The sequence below is a fragment of the Chiloscyllium punctatum genome, chromosome 11, assembly GCF_047496795.1.
Source record: "Chiloscyllium punctatum isolate Juve2018m chromosome 11, sChiPun1.3, whole genome shotgun sequence".
Lineage (NCBI taxonomy): Eukaryota > Metazoa > Chordata > Chondrichthyes > Orectolobiformes > Hemiscylliidae > Chiloscyllium > Chiloscyllium punctatum.
The window spans coordinates 111,408,582-111,423,890 of record NC_092749.1 but is presented as its reverse complement, the minus strand read 5'-3'; the positions used below and the strand labels follow the sequence as shown (position 1 = coordinate 111,423,890).

Below are 15,309 nucleotides of genomic sequence, written 5' to 3'. Positions count from 1 at the left end.
AATAAATGTTGCCCTTTACCAGCATTGTCTACGTGCCCTGAATCAACAAAACCAAAAACAAGCAATTGATGTGCGATGTTTATTTTATTGTTGAATAATTATGGAACCCTCTTCTGCAGCCACGGGACACGGTGTGCTGGTGAAGTGTCTGCTGCTGCCAATAACAACATATGTGGTGTGGGAGTGGCTTACTCATCACGGGTGGCAGGTATGGTATAATGTGTCAAGCTATGTTAATGAAGGAGCTATGTTAGAAGCAAAGCAAGTGAGAGGCAGAAATCCCCATCAGATTTTACAAATGCAAAGCAAAATTAAGTAACCAAGAGAAAAATAACACTTTTTTCGGGAGGTAATAGGGTAATTTTTTGGGGGGGAAATCCTTGGGATGTATTTCCAAACTGAAAATGCCAAAGGACAGCATCTTGTTGTTGCCAATCCCATATTCATTGAATTTGATTTTCCAATTTTTGTCTTTTTTGAACATATTTACCTGTGGCATTTTGGCTCATTGAACTAAAACGCGAATGAATTTTCAATAATAATCAGCAAACATTATGCTGAAAGGGTAAGGGTAGATTACTGTAATTGGCTAGGTGGCTAAAGGATGGTCCAGAGTGATGCTAACAGCACAGGTTCGATCCCCACACTGACAGTGGTTGTTCAGACTTGCCAACGTCCTTGCCTTGCCCCATATAAGTGGTGCCCCTCAAGTTCTCCCTCTGACAATTACAGATGCACGAGGTCCTTCTTGGACTGATGCTAATTACCTTCCCAGTAATGAAAATATGGCATGTCGTGTGGCATGTGCCATCTACAAGATGCACTGCAGCAACTCACCCAGGCTCTTTTAACAGCACCCTACAAACCCTCAATCCATGCCACCTCAAAAGGCAAGAGCAGGAGGTACATGAGAACATCCCCCCCCACCCCCCCAACCCATACACCAACCTGACCCAGAAACATGCCATTGGAAATATACTGTAAATTCCCTCTGTAGCAGTATTGTGAGCCTACCTACAACACAGGAACTATAGTGATTCAAGAAAATGCCACCTTCCTGAAGGAATTAAGGATGAGTAATAAATGCAGGACTTGCCCGTGATATCTGGTAAATGGTAAATGTTTTAAGAGATCAATCAGAATAGCTGATTACAGGGGTGCAGGGCCAATAATTCTCACCTGACACTTTGGTTCAAAGCCCAGTCTACCCACCCTTTCCTCCCAACACCAATGTATACAATTACAAATTGCAACTTCCATCCCAACTCTTTCCGGCTGCAACAGTTTTTAAGAGTCAGGAAATCCTGTGAAATTGATATATAAATCCAACTTCGGAGCGATTCTGAATGAGACATGTCGAGAGACAAGCTTGAGGCCAACTTGTGTCAATGGAAGTTGTGAGATTCAATCAGATCTCAACAACATGCATCAAAGCAAAATAATATTGTAGCGATTAACCTCACAATAATACAACACCCACACTGGTTCTAGAAAGCAGATATATCAAATAAGAGAATACTCACTCCTTCACTTATGTGATAGAACATCACAAATCTGTGTCCTATTTCAAAACTTACAAATTATTGCTTTTTTCTCCGATTAAACTGGATAAAACATAAAATATATAAAATATAAAACATTGTAGTGACAGCTGGCCATTCAGCCCCTCCAGAATACAATGGCTGATCTCTTCCCTCAGTTTTATTTCTGTACCAAATCCTATATTCCTTGATTCTTTTCAGTGTCCAAAAACCTACTAACCTCAATCTTCAATCCTCTCAATGACTGAGTATCCAATGTCTCTGTGGTGGAAAATTCCAATGATTCACAACCCTCTGAGTGAAGCCATTTCTTCTCAATTTCATCCTTAACCTTCATCTCCTTAACCTGAGATGAGGGGGAAACAGTTTCTCAGCACCGACCCTGTCCAGGTTTGGAGGAATTCCACATATCTCAATGAAATTAGCCTTTAATTCTTAGAAACTCAAAGAATATAGTCTTATTCTATTCCATCTCTTCTTGTATGTCAGCTCTCTCCTTCAAGACACCAATCAGTGGACTTTTGTTATACCAACTCCAAGGCAAGAGGATCCTTCTTGAAGAATGGATGACCTCTTCAACAATGCTTCAAGTGTAGTCTTACCTGTTGTGTTTGTAATGAGGTCAGCCAGCTAGACCTCATAGAATATGAGACCCCTGATTGGGCTGTTAAGCTGGTCCAATCAGGGAGCCCTGGCTGACATCAAAGGGTAAATGAGACAAAAGAAACTTCAGATTCTGGATTCCAAGGTAGACAAGCAGGAGGCTGGAAGAACACAGCAAGCCTGGCAGCATCAGGAAGTGGAGAAGTCAAGGTTACAGGAAGGATTACACGTGAAATATTGACTTCTCCGCCTCCTGATGCTACCTGGCTTGCTGTGTTATTCCAGCCTCCTGCCTGTCTACCATAAAAGGGTGAATGTCAGGGATACTGAGCCCTGACTGCCTGACTCAATGAGAGGTTGTGCTATTGTCAAAGGCTATGCATTTGTAAATAAACGATGATGGGTGATGGCATGCCAACGTCTGAAGAGTTGTTTCATTTCCAAAAGTCCTATATAATAGCACCAAGAATTCCTTATTCTGAGGGTCTAATGCTCCCCTTGGCACATAACCTCCAACATTTAATTCTGTTGTGCTCCTTGGATTTATGAAGCCAGACACACCAATCCCTTTGAACACCAAGTGCCTCTGTACAGTCCATAATCATAATTTGATATTTTTCAAATCATGTTTTTAAAAAAGGCTGCTTTTGCTGACGCCCAGGTGTATGGTCAGTAGCAGTGAAATATCTCAAATGATTGAAATCAAGAGTGATAAAGACCTAACAAACATCTAAAAAAAAAATGAAAAAGCATATCAGTTAAGAGAAAAAATGTGAAGCTGCTGAGGTCTTACAGACCATAGGGCTTCTCTCTTTAGAGAGAGGACTGGTAGTGGTTTAACCAGGGGGTCACCATGCCTCAGACAAGGGGTTGAGAAAACAAACTCTTCACGGTAGCCTCAGCTGGTACAGGAATTGAACCCACACTGTTAGTATCACAAGCCAGCTATCCAGCCAACTGAGCTAACCTGTGCAACCATTAAACAAGGTTGATTTTGTTAGTTTAAAAAAAAATCAATGTTATATTTATATCTACAGGGACACAGTCTGTCAAAGTCAGAAGGGAACATGTGCAGTCATCATTTAACATTGCATCATGGGCGTCAGCACTCCATTGATTAAAAAGAAGGTCCAGAAACAATCAAATACAATTGCTCCATTTCTGATGCATGGATGAATCGTATTGATATTTTCAGAAACATTCACATGATCTCTCAACATTCTACAGGCATTCGCATGCTGGACCAGCCATTCATGACTGACATCATTGAAGCCTCTTCCATCAGTCACATGCCTCAGATTATAGACATCTACAGCGCTAGCTGGGGGCCAACTGATGACGGTAAAACCGTGGATGGACCTCGTGAGTTGACTTTACAGGCCATGGCGGATGGTGTTAACAAGGTAAGAGCAGAGGCGGAGGTGATAATTGATGGAGGAGTTACACATTCTCACTCATATACATGTGTAAGCCAGCACCAAAGTGAGGAAGGTGATAACCAGCTCAGATGAGATGGGTTGATTGGGTTTTTGCTTTGGATTCAGTGATCCCACACTGGAAATTGTAAGCCATAAAACTACCACCCATTCATTTACCAAGACAGGAAGCCGGAGTCAGTGTGACATCCACAACTGTTACTTACCCTTCACAGTTCAATGGAAACTCCAGTCTACCCTCTCTCTTGCTAATCAATACCCTTTAGTGACCAACCTATGATATTTTCCTAATCAATCTGTTCAGAAATGATAATATCACCTCTGGATCAGATGGAGCATGAACTCAGACCTCCTGGTCTAAAGATAGGGACACTACCGTTGTGCCACTAAAACCAGTGCATCAGTAAATGATCCAATCAGTAACTGATGCATTCTCTAATCTCTTCAGAATATTCTGGTTTGTTCTTTATAACATGTGTAATTTTTTTTCCAAGACTAAATATTTTCGTTCTGGGATTCTATAGTTAACAGGTGTCTTGTTGGAATATCTACATCAGATGGAGCGCAGCTGTTCAAGTGGTTAGCAAACATGCATCTCCTCAAGGGACACCTGAGGATGGGTAACAGGTCTTGGGCCAGCCAGGGATGCCCACATCCCGTGAATGATAAAGAAATGTTAACCAGAACCGAACCTAATAGTTGACATTGTGAATCAAGTAACTGCAGAGGGGTGAAATATAAGAAAAATCACATTTTGATAGAGTTAATGTAGTGAATAGATTCCCTTCAATGTAGAAACAGACTATTTGGCCCAACTAGTCCACACCGACCCTCCGAAAAGTAACCCACCTAACACTATGGGCAATTTAGCATGGCCAATTCGCTTGACCTGCACATCTTTGGATTGTGGGAGGAAACCGGAGCACCCGGAGGAAACCCACGCAGACACGGGGAGAATGTGCAAACTTCACACAGAGAGTCACCTGAGGCTGGAATCAAACCTGGGTCTCTGTGCTGCGAGGTAGCAGTGCCATCTCTTCTTGTAAATACGACTATAAGGAGACCATTCACTCTAGCTGCCTCATGAGAGAGGTAAAGCCTAGACCCATCTCTAGTATATTGATAATATCTAGTATGTATAGTTGTTTATTATGTTTAAATAAAAAAAGGAATGCTTGACCCGATGTCAAAAGATTACTGCGACATTTGCTTACCTTTCTTCCAAACTTAACCACATGACCCTGAACTTTATGTCAGACATAGAAGCAAATGGCATTTACTTTCCAAAATCTGTGGAGCTGAGACATATATCACATAAATTGTTAATGTTTTGGTGGACATTAAATTGTGTGTAAAAAAATTATCCTATACAAGGCTTTTCTATGGCATTTCAGAACAAATTTGAAATCTGTCAGATTCTCTTTCAACTATGCCTCTACTCCAAAACCCCTTCACTTTTCAGCACCAAAGTTCCAATGTTGGAAATGCCAAGAAATCATGACTGTGACAGAGCAGTAATTATTCTGTCTACAATCAGCCAATTACCGATCTAAGTAACAAATGTAATAGTCTTTCAGTTAGTAAGGCTGCATCAACAACTAGCTAATGGAATTTGTCTCCATTTTAGATTTGGCAGTATTCCCACTCATCCCTAAAGTCTGAAATTATTGTCAAAAGGAAAACAGATACTTCAGTGCCCAGAGAACAACTGCAAGTCTGATTTATTGACTTCTAACTGTTACAATTATCCAGATTTTGAATTGTTCACTCCTGTAACAAATGCAGTATAAGAAAGACCTTGAACACCCAAATCTGTAACCTTCTCCAAACTTGGAGATATTTGCGCCATTTCTGACCTCCTGCACATCCCAAATGTATTAGAACATAGAACATAGAACATAGAAGAATACAGCGCAGTACAGGCCCTTCGGCCCTCGATGTTGCACCGATCCAAGCCCACCTAACCTACACTAACCCACTATCCTCCATATACCTATCCAATGCCCGCTTAAATACCCATAAAGAGGGAGAGTCCACCACTGCTACTGGCAGGGCATTCCATGAACTTACGACTCGCTGAGTGAAGAACCTACCCCTAACATCAGTCCTATATCTACCCCCCCTTAATTTAAAGCTATGCCCCCTTGTAATAGCTGACTCCATACGTGGAAAAAGGTTCTCACTGTCAACCCTATCTAACCCCCTAATCATCTTGTACACCTCTATCAAGTCACCCCTAAACCTTCTTTTCTCCAATGAAAACAACCCCAAGTGCCTTAGCCTTTCCTCATAGGATCTTCCTACCATACCAGGCAACATCCTGGTAAACTTCCTCTGCACCCGTTCCAGTGCCTCCACATCCTTCCTATAGTACCTGCCCTTCACAAAACCATGCTGACTATCCTTGATCACATTATTCTTATCCAGATGTGCATAGATCCTATCCCTTACAATTCTCTCTAAGACTTTGCCCACAACAGAAGTGAGACTCACTGGCCTATAGTTACTAGGATTATCCCTACTCCCCTTCTTGAACAAGGGAACCACGTTTGCTAGCCTCCAGTCCTCTGGCACTACTCCTGTAGACAAAGAGGACACAAAAATCAAGGCCAATGGCTCTGCAATCTCCTCCCTTGCTTCCCAGAGAATCCTAGGATAAATGCCATCAGACCCAGGGGACTTATCTATATTCACTCCATGTTTGGAAGCCATTCCTCCAGTTGCTGTGGCCCTAAGTTTTCTTAACCCCCACCCCAAAAAAACTCTCTAAACTTTCTAATCCACTCTCTCCCCATTAATAAAGTTTAAACCTCCTTCTTTCGGCAAGCTTTCAATTACTTCTCCTGTTGTCTCTTCCTGTGACTTTGTGTCAAATTGTAGTTGATAATTCTCATATAAAGCACCCTGTAGATTGAAGATGCATGTGAAAGAAAGAAACTTACATCGTTGTTGAATATTATTATTTGATTTGCTAGATCCCAGGCTGAAATCTGGCTCAATGGAATTAATTTTTTTACTTATTATTTGGTTTTATTGTGGTGATCTTTAGCAGATTTGGTTTAAACAATAAAGTAGAAGTTTATGACGGAAGAAGAAATTAAGAAAACCATAGAATAAAACAAGCTATTTTGCATATAAAACAAGATTAAAGACTTTGAAACAGACAGTAAAATCCAATCTCAAAATTTCCAACATCACTCCTTTACAGTACTCACACCAGAGAGAATTCCTTTCTCTATCTTGTACATAGGATTTAATTCAACTGTGGCTTAATTTCCAGTCTTTAGAATCTGATTGCCTCTTACTGGATTCTTGATACAACTGAGCTTTCTCAATTTCCAATAATTCCTCCTGGGCTTAACCAACCACTTATGGTCTGGAACTTTCATTTACACTGAGGTAACCTGTTTCGCAGGAGTTTAAAACTATCTCCTTCTCCATCAGTAACTGCCTTACATATCCAGCTTCATCCAAGACTCATGAAACCTAGAACTAAAAAAAGTTTCTTTAAACAATTATTGCTTTACCATGCCATTCCAAAACCTTCTAACTGAGGCCTAAAGCAGAGAAGTTTACTCTGTCCAGTTGCAAAACTCACTGAATAAGAACAAAATCCCATTACTCTCAAGAAAGTCTCCCTCCTCTTATATGTTTTAAAATGAGTCACCATGGCCACAGAAATAGTTGCAAGTTAATCATTAAAAACTGAGCAAACCCACATGTCACTACTGCAAAATGCAATCTCTAAATTAAATTATATCAAAATTTATATAAATCACACCCCTTGCATCTCAACAGCTACACTTTTATAACCTCAGTTGTCTCAAAGTGTTTGACAGCCAATGATGTAATTTTGAACTGTATTTAGTTTTGCAATATAGAAAATGTAGCTGATAATTTTCACACAGCAGATTCCCACTAAGACCAAGTCATTGGTTCTTTATTGATGTTGGTTTAGGAATGAATATTGGATACAAAGAGATCTCCCCTGTCCGTCTTCAAAATAATATCACAGGGGATCCTCCGTCTGCCACTTGAGAGAACAGACAAGGTCTCAGTGACATGTCATCTCAAATGGGATTCAGAAATAACTCACAAACAAATCTCACATGCTGTCACTTCTACAACTATTACCCCTTCTCTGCTGAAATAAGATCAGAATTTTTACATTTTCCTAGGTTTTGAAAACCAATCGACACCATTTTCATCGTGTGACCTTAAAATCTGTGGGCCAAATTTTTATTTAAATTTGCTCTTTTTTTTTAGTATTTCTATTCATTCACGGGATGAGAACATTACTGGCTTTTGTTGAATTTATATTGAAAATCAACAATTATCAAGAATTGGAAAGAGATTGCTTCTGTGTGATTGTGTGTTTTGATTTGTAATATCATTACTAGAGTGTGGTGAAAATTCACTAACAGAGTAGGCTGTGTCATGACAGAGTGGATGTTAATTCGGAGCCAGAAGTCACATGACACCAGGTAATAGTCCAAATCATAAGCTTCTGGTGTGCTGCTCCTTCATAAGGTGAGTTGACGAAGGAGCAGCGCTCCAAAAGCTTGTCATTTCAAACCCGTTGGACTATAACCCGGGTGCCATGTGACTTCTGACTTTGCCCACCACAGTCTAACCCTGGCACCTCCACATCATGGTTAATTCAGAGCAGCTGAGGAGGGGTATTTACAGTGTGCTGCAGCAGTCCCAAAAATATATTTATTGAATAGAAGTAAGGTGCAAATGATACATTGGGCTGGTGTAACATGATGTGTGTCTTGAATAGCATGAGGTTGGTTGCAGGTACTTGTGACCACGCAACTGATATTCTAAATAAAACTTACTGATGGGAAGCATCCTTTCATTGTATAGGATTGGAGGTCCTGAAGGGTTTTGACCAGGTGGATGTGGAAAGGAAGTTTCCTCTTGTGGGAGAATCTAGAACGAGGGGATGCTGTTTACAAATCAGTATACGCCCATTTGAAACAGAGAGGAAGATGATCTTTATTCCTCACAGATGGTTGTGAATCTTTGGGACTTGCCCTCAAATGGCAATGGAAGCCATTGAATATTTTTAAGGCTGAATTAGGTAGCTTTGTGATGAGTAAAAGGCAATGACCTCGTGGTGTTATCACTGGGCTGTTAATTCAGAGACCCTGGTAATGTTCTGGGGACCCAGGTTCGAACCTTGCCAAGGTAAATAGTGGAATTTGAATTCAATGAAACTCTGGAATTAAGACTCTAATGGTGACCGTGAATCAATTCTCAGGAAAAACCCCATTTGGTTCACTGATGTCCTTCAGGGAAGGAAACTGCCATCCTCATCCTGGTCTGACCTACATGTGACTCCAGAGCCGCAGAAAAGTGGTTGACTCTTAACTGCCCTCTGGGCAATTAGAGATGGGTCATAAATGCTGCCCAGCCAGCCACACCCTCATCCCATGAATGAACTAAAAGAAAGGAAGGAAGATAGGAATGCAGAGTAATCAGATCTGCCCAGACCTTACTGAATGGGGGAGTAGACTTGAGAGGCTGAGTGGCCTACTCCTGTTATTAATTTGTATGTTCATATATAACACACTGAAAAGCCATTTCTGTCTCTCCACCAACCTGGCTTTCAGCACCATTCACTTATTCTTCAAAACAAACTTGTGCTGGAGTTACCCCAGCGATTGACTCACACACCAGCTTCTCAGAGTGGATTTCAAGATAGACCATCCCACCTACAACCACCAGGAGCTGAAAATCCAAGTAAAAAGCCTGATGTTAGTTTGGAAACGTAAAAGCAAGATGTTGGATTAGGGCATTCAGCTCTCTGAAGCTGTACCTCCTTCCGGTAAGACCCTGGCTGAACCTCAGACTCAGCTGTATCCTCCTAGACAACCAACGAGAGATAGAGGAGAGGAGAGATGGAGGAAAGGGAAGGTAGAGGAGAGAGGAGATGGAGGAGAAGGAGAATGAGGAGAAGGAGATGGAGGAGAGGGGAGATGGAGGAGAGGGGTGATGGAGGAGAGAGAGATGGAGAAGAGGGAGAGATAGAGGAGAGGGACAGATGGAGGATAGGGAAGTGGAGGAGAGGTGGAAGAGAAGGAGAGATGAAGAAGGGAGAGGTGTAGGAGGGGGAAATGGAGGGGGGGAGGTGGAGGAGAGGTGAGATGAAGAAGCAGGAGATGTAGGTGATGGGAGAGGGAGAGATGGAGGAGAAGGAGATGGAGAAGAAGGAGATGGAGAAGAAGGAGAATGAAATGGAGGAGAGGAAGAGATGGGAAGATGGAGGAGAGGGAAGATGAAGGAGAGAGAGATGGCGGAGATGGGAGAGGGAGAAATGGAGGAGAGGGAGAGATGGAGGAGAAGGAGAAGGAGATGGAGGAGAGGATGAGATGGGGAGAGGTGGAGGAGAGGATAGATGGTGGAGATGGGAGATGGAGGAGAGAGAAAGAGATGGAGGATATGGGAGAGATGGAGGAGAGGGAGAGTTGGAGTAATGGGAGGTGGAGGAGAAGGAGATGGAAGAGAAGGGGAGATAGAGGAGAGGGACATCGACGAGAGGGAGATGATGGAGAGGGAGATGAAGGACAGGTTAGATGGGGGTTTGGGGATGGAGAAAAGGGAGAGGTGGAGGAGAGGGAGATCGAGGATAGGGGGTGAGGTTGAAGAAAATGGAAGGTTAATATCTGATGGAGCATGGAAAAGTGTGATCATGTGAGGCCCAATCTTGCAACACTTTTACACTATTTATGGGCAGCATAGTGGCTAAGTGATTAGCACTGCTGTCTCACAGCACCAGGGTCCCAGGTTTGATCCCAGCCTCAGGTGACTGTCTGTGTGGAGTTTGCACATTCTCCCTGTGTCTGTGTGGGTTTCCTCCAGGTGCTTCGGTTTCCTCCCACAGTCCAAAGTTGTGCAGGTCAGGTGAATTGGCCATGCTAAATTGCCTGTAGTGTTAGGTGCATTAGTCAGAGGGAAATGAGCCTGGGTGGGTTACTCTTTAGAGGGTTGGTGTGGACTGGTTGGGCCAAAGGGCCTGTTTCCACACTGTAGGGAATCTAATCTAATCTAAAGCTTGGTTCTGCTGTCATTGAGTATCACTGATTGTGTTTTTGCAGAAATGATGGTGTAGTTAGTGGTAATGTCAGTGAGTCAGTAACCTCGAGGCCCAGGGTAGTTGTGTGGAGACTTGAATCCACCACGGCAGTGAGTGAAATTTCAATTCCAGTCTTTACAAGTTGTGGAAGATAAAGCTAGCCTAAGTAATGGTGACCATGAACCTATCATAATCTAGTCACAAAGGGCCGTTGGGGTCAGAATGTTCCCGAAAGGGAGGAAATCATTCCTGATGTGACCAACATGTGACTCCAGACCCACAACAATGTCATTGATGCTGGAAGAGCTGAGCAAGGCACTCAGGTCAGAGGCAATTAAGGATGGGCAATAACTGCTGGCCTTGCCCATGAAACCTACATCCCATGGAAGAATCAAGCAGAAGGTTACCCTAGGAGCAGGTAGCAACAGTTGGAGAGAGGGAGGGAATGGAGGTGAAGTAGAGAGATTCATGTAACAAAGTGGGATTGGGAAAAACTTTCATTCCACAGAACTCTGCTAACATTCGGGTTCACCTTTCCCAGCAAGTCGGTGCCTCCTTGATTGGGCTGATGAATCGTATAATCTCACAATGCGGGTAAAGGCCCAAAACATTAGGTCTATCCTGGCTCTTTGAGAGCACTAGTGTTGAGAGTATGTTGCTGGAAAAGCACAGCAGGTCAGGCAGCACCTGAGGTGCAGGAAAATCGACGTTTTGAGTTGGAGCCCTTCATCAGAAAACGCCGATTTTCCTGCTCCTCTGATGCTGCCTGACCTGCCGTGCTTTTCCAGCAACACACTCTCGACTCTGATCTCCAGCATCTGCAGCCCTCACTGTCTCCTCTTTGAGAGCACTGCCCAATTTAATCAGAGATGCCAGCTACTTCCCTACAGTGTATCAAATTAGTCCTCCTCAAATACGTGTCCAGTAATCAAAAGCTTCAGTTATACTCTCTTCCACCCTCTTCTGTCTGGCAGAAGATTTAAATGTTTGTGTACACGTACAAACAGATTCAAGAACAGCTTCTTCCCTGCTGTTATCAGACTTTTGAATGGACCTCTTTAATGTTAATGTTGCTCTCTCTCTGCACCTTCTTGGCACTATCCTGCACTTTGTTCTGTTACCCTGATGCACTTGTGTAGTACAATCTGTCTGCAAAGCATTTAAGACGGCACTTTTCACTGTACCGTGGTACATGTAACACTAACAAATCAAATCATATCAATGCTTCTGCATCCTAACTCAACTAATGTATACCTTGGGGTCTCCTGTCCTTTAATGACTGTAGCTTGTACAGATTTGTGGATTTAGCCAGAGGGGTGTGACCAAGTCATAATACAATGGCTACAACATGAATGGAGACCCTTCAGCCCAATGAGCCCATGTAGGCCTTCTGCGAGAGCATCTCTGCTTGTCCCACAGCCCCACCTACAGGCTGACAAGTCCTTAGAATTAGAATTAGATTTTATTTCAGGTGTGCTCAAGTAGAGGAGTAGAGTGAAAAGTGTACAAAATTGTCATTCCTGACTCCATCTTAGGTGCCAGGTACCTAGTTACCAAATCCTAGGTACAAGGTAGAAAAATAAAGAAGTAAAGTTAAAAGCTAACCATTGTAGTCCATTTCAAAATCCAGGATTGACTCTGTTTCTATCACATACTCAGGAAGTCCAGATCCTAAACCATTCATTAAGGGAAAAGGTTATTTCTCCTGTGGCCGTTGGGTTTCTTTTGCCATTTATCATATTGATAGAGCCTTTTGGTTTTTGACATTTCTGCCAATGGGAAGAGTTTCTCAATGTTTGCCTCTCAGCATACAAAGCGAAGGCTATTCAGCCCCTCTAGCCTGACCTGTAATTCATTAAAGTCATGGCTGATCTGATTATGGCCTCAACTCCACATTCCCACCAAACCCAATAACCTCCTCATTGGCCAAGAATCTATCTTGCTCCACCTTAAAAATGTTCAATGACCCCCCACCTCTACCGCTTTCTGGGGAGGAGAGTTTCAGAGACTAATGGCCCCCTGAATGAAAATATTTCTGCCTCACCCATTTCTTAAATGGAAGATACACTTGTTTGTGTGAGTGTCCCCTAGTCCTAGTCTTTCTCACAAGGAGAAACATCGTTTCAGAATCCATCCCTTAGTCAAGTGCCATTAAGGATCTCATGTCACAGCCTGCATCATCCAGACCCTTCATAATTTTGAATGACTCCATTAAATCTCCTCTCAACCTTCTCTCCTCTGAGGATAACACTCTTTATAAACATTTGCCAGGGAATGTGGGCAGCTTTAATACCCAGAGGGCAGATAGGAGTCAACCCCATTACCTTGGGTATGGAGTCACATGTAGGCCAGACCAGGTAAGGATGGCAGATTTCCAAAAGAACATAAGATCATTAGATATAGGAGTGGAAGTAAGGCCATTGAGCCCATCGAGTCCACTCCCCCATTTAATCATGGCTGATAGGCATTTCAACTCAACTTACCTGCACTCTCCCCGTAGCCCTAATTCCTTGTGAGATCAAGAATTTATCAATCTCTGCCTTGAAGACATTTACCGTCCTGTCCTCCACTGCACTCCGTGGCAATGAATTCCACAGGCCCATCACTCTCTGGCTGAAGAAATGTCTCCTCATTTCCGTTCTAAATTGACCCCCTCTAATGCTAAGGCTATGCCCACGGGTCCTAGTCTCCCCACCTAATGGAAACAAATTTCCAATGTCCACCCTTTCTTAGCCATGCATTATCTTGTAAGTTTCTATTAGATCTCCCCTCAACCTTCTAAACTCTAATGAATTCAATCCCAGGATCCTCAGCCATTCATCCTATGTTAGTCCCACCATTCCAGGGATCATCCGTGTGAATCTCTGTTGGACACACACCAGTGCCAGTATGCCCTTCCTGAGGTGTGGGACCCAAAATTGGACACGGTATTCTAAATGGAGCCTAACTAGAGCTTTATGAAGTCTCAGAAGCACATCGCTGCTTTTATTCCAACCCTCTTGAGCTAAATGACAACATTACATTTGCTTTCCTTCCCTGAAGGACAGCGGTGAGCCTGTTGGGCTTTACAAAGATTGACAGTGGTTACATGGTCATTAGTGGGATGGCTTTTTCAAAACAAAAACATTGAATTTGCATTCCACCATTTGCCTGATGGGTATCTGACCCCATGACTGTCAAACATTAGTCTGGAGGAGTTTGGGATTGCTAGTCCAGTGATATCACCACTACGTAACTGAAGGCAGTATTTTAGAATTTTTTAAAAATTTCAAATGTAAATATTGATTTGCTTTGCAGCAAAGTGTAAAGTCTGGTGAAAGGTGGTTTGTCTAATATGGGTATGAAGCACCTTTTTGTTTGTTTCTGAGCTCTGGTTTAGCACCTCTGGCAAACCAATGGGAAGCACTCAGCAGTGAAAACAGCATCTGCTTACAAGCGGCTGCACTGTGTGAGGCTGGATTAGCTTATACCGTTCAGGTTACAATGTTGACAACAACCGGGGATTTATTAATTCACTGCTCAATCTAAACACTGGCCCTTCACCTGTGTAATTGGGAGGAAAATCTAAACAAGACTTAATGGCTTCAAGGTTTTCCTCACTTTGCTGGTCATAGTGGTGTCAAGTCAGAATTATTAGGGTGAGTTTGTCAGAGTTTAAGTGCATGCCACATTTGCATTCTGCACTCAGCAGAGATCTCATGGTGAAAGGTCTGCCAGCTATAAATTGGATTAGGTCAGTTTTATGATTGTAATGTTTTTTAACAAATGGTTCAGAAACTCATTTAGAACAGAAACACTCTTACTTACTCGTGGGGAGTGGGTGTCGCTGGCTGGACCACATTTATTGCCCGTCCCTAGTTGCCCCTTGAGAAGGGGGGGGGGGTTGAGCTGCCTTCTTGAACCGCAGCAGTCCAGATGCACTGAGTTGACACACAATGCCCTTTGGGAGGGAGTTCCAGAATTTTGACCGAGCAACAGTGAAGGAACGGTGATATGTTTCCCAGCCAGGATGGTGAGTAGCTTGGAGGGGCACTTTTACTGTGCAGTGTTCCGATGTATCTGCTGTCCTTGCCCTTGGAAGTGGTCATGGGTTTGGAAGGTGCTGTCTTAGGGGCTTTAGGAGCTTTTTCAGTGCCTCTTGTAGATGGTACACACTGCTGCTACTGAGCGTTGGTGGTGGAGGGAGTGGATGTTTGTGGATGTGGTGCCAATCAAGTGGGCTGCTTTGTCCTGGATGGTGTCGAGCTTCTTGAGTGTTGTTGGAGCTGCCCCCATCCAGGGCAAGTGGGGAGTAATCCATCACATTCCTGACTTATGCCTTGTTGATGGTGGACAGGTTTTGGGGAGTCAAGAGGTGAGTTACACAGTATTCCTAGCCTTTGACTTGCTTTTGTTGCTACTGTGTTTATTAGGTGAGTCCAGTTAAGTTTCTGATCAATGATAACCCTTAGGATGTTGTAAGTAGGAATTCAATGATGGTTAAACCATTGAATGTTAAGGGATGATGGTTAGATTATCTCTTTTTGAAGATGGTGTTGAACCTGTTGGACTATAACCTGGTGTCATGTGATTTTTAACTTTGTACACCCCAGTCCAACACCGGCATCTCCAAATCAGGTTAAGATGGATTGGCCATGCTAAATTACCC

At 42.9% G+C, this 15,309-nt stretch overlaps 1 protein-coding gene across 2 annotated transcripts in view; it reads left to right on the top strand.

The window, feature by feature from the left end:
• The window catches only part of pcsk2 (proprotein convertase subtilisin/kexin type 2), a 103,562-nt gene that overhangs the window by 69,591 nt on the left and 18,662 nt on the right, over positions 1 to 15,309 (top strand). For both annotated transcript variants that reach the window (XM_072581529.1, XM_072581528.1), the window contains 2 exons: positions 120 to 208; positions 3,372 to 3,547. In XM_072581529.1, the coding sequence (XP_072437630.1) occupies positions 120 to 208; positions 3,372 to 3,547 (265 nt within the window). The remainder of the gene's footprint in view (positions 1 to 119; positions 209 to 3,371; positions 3,548 to 15,309) is intronic.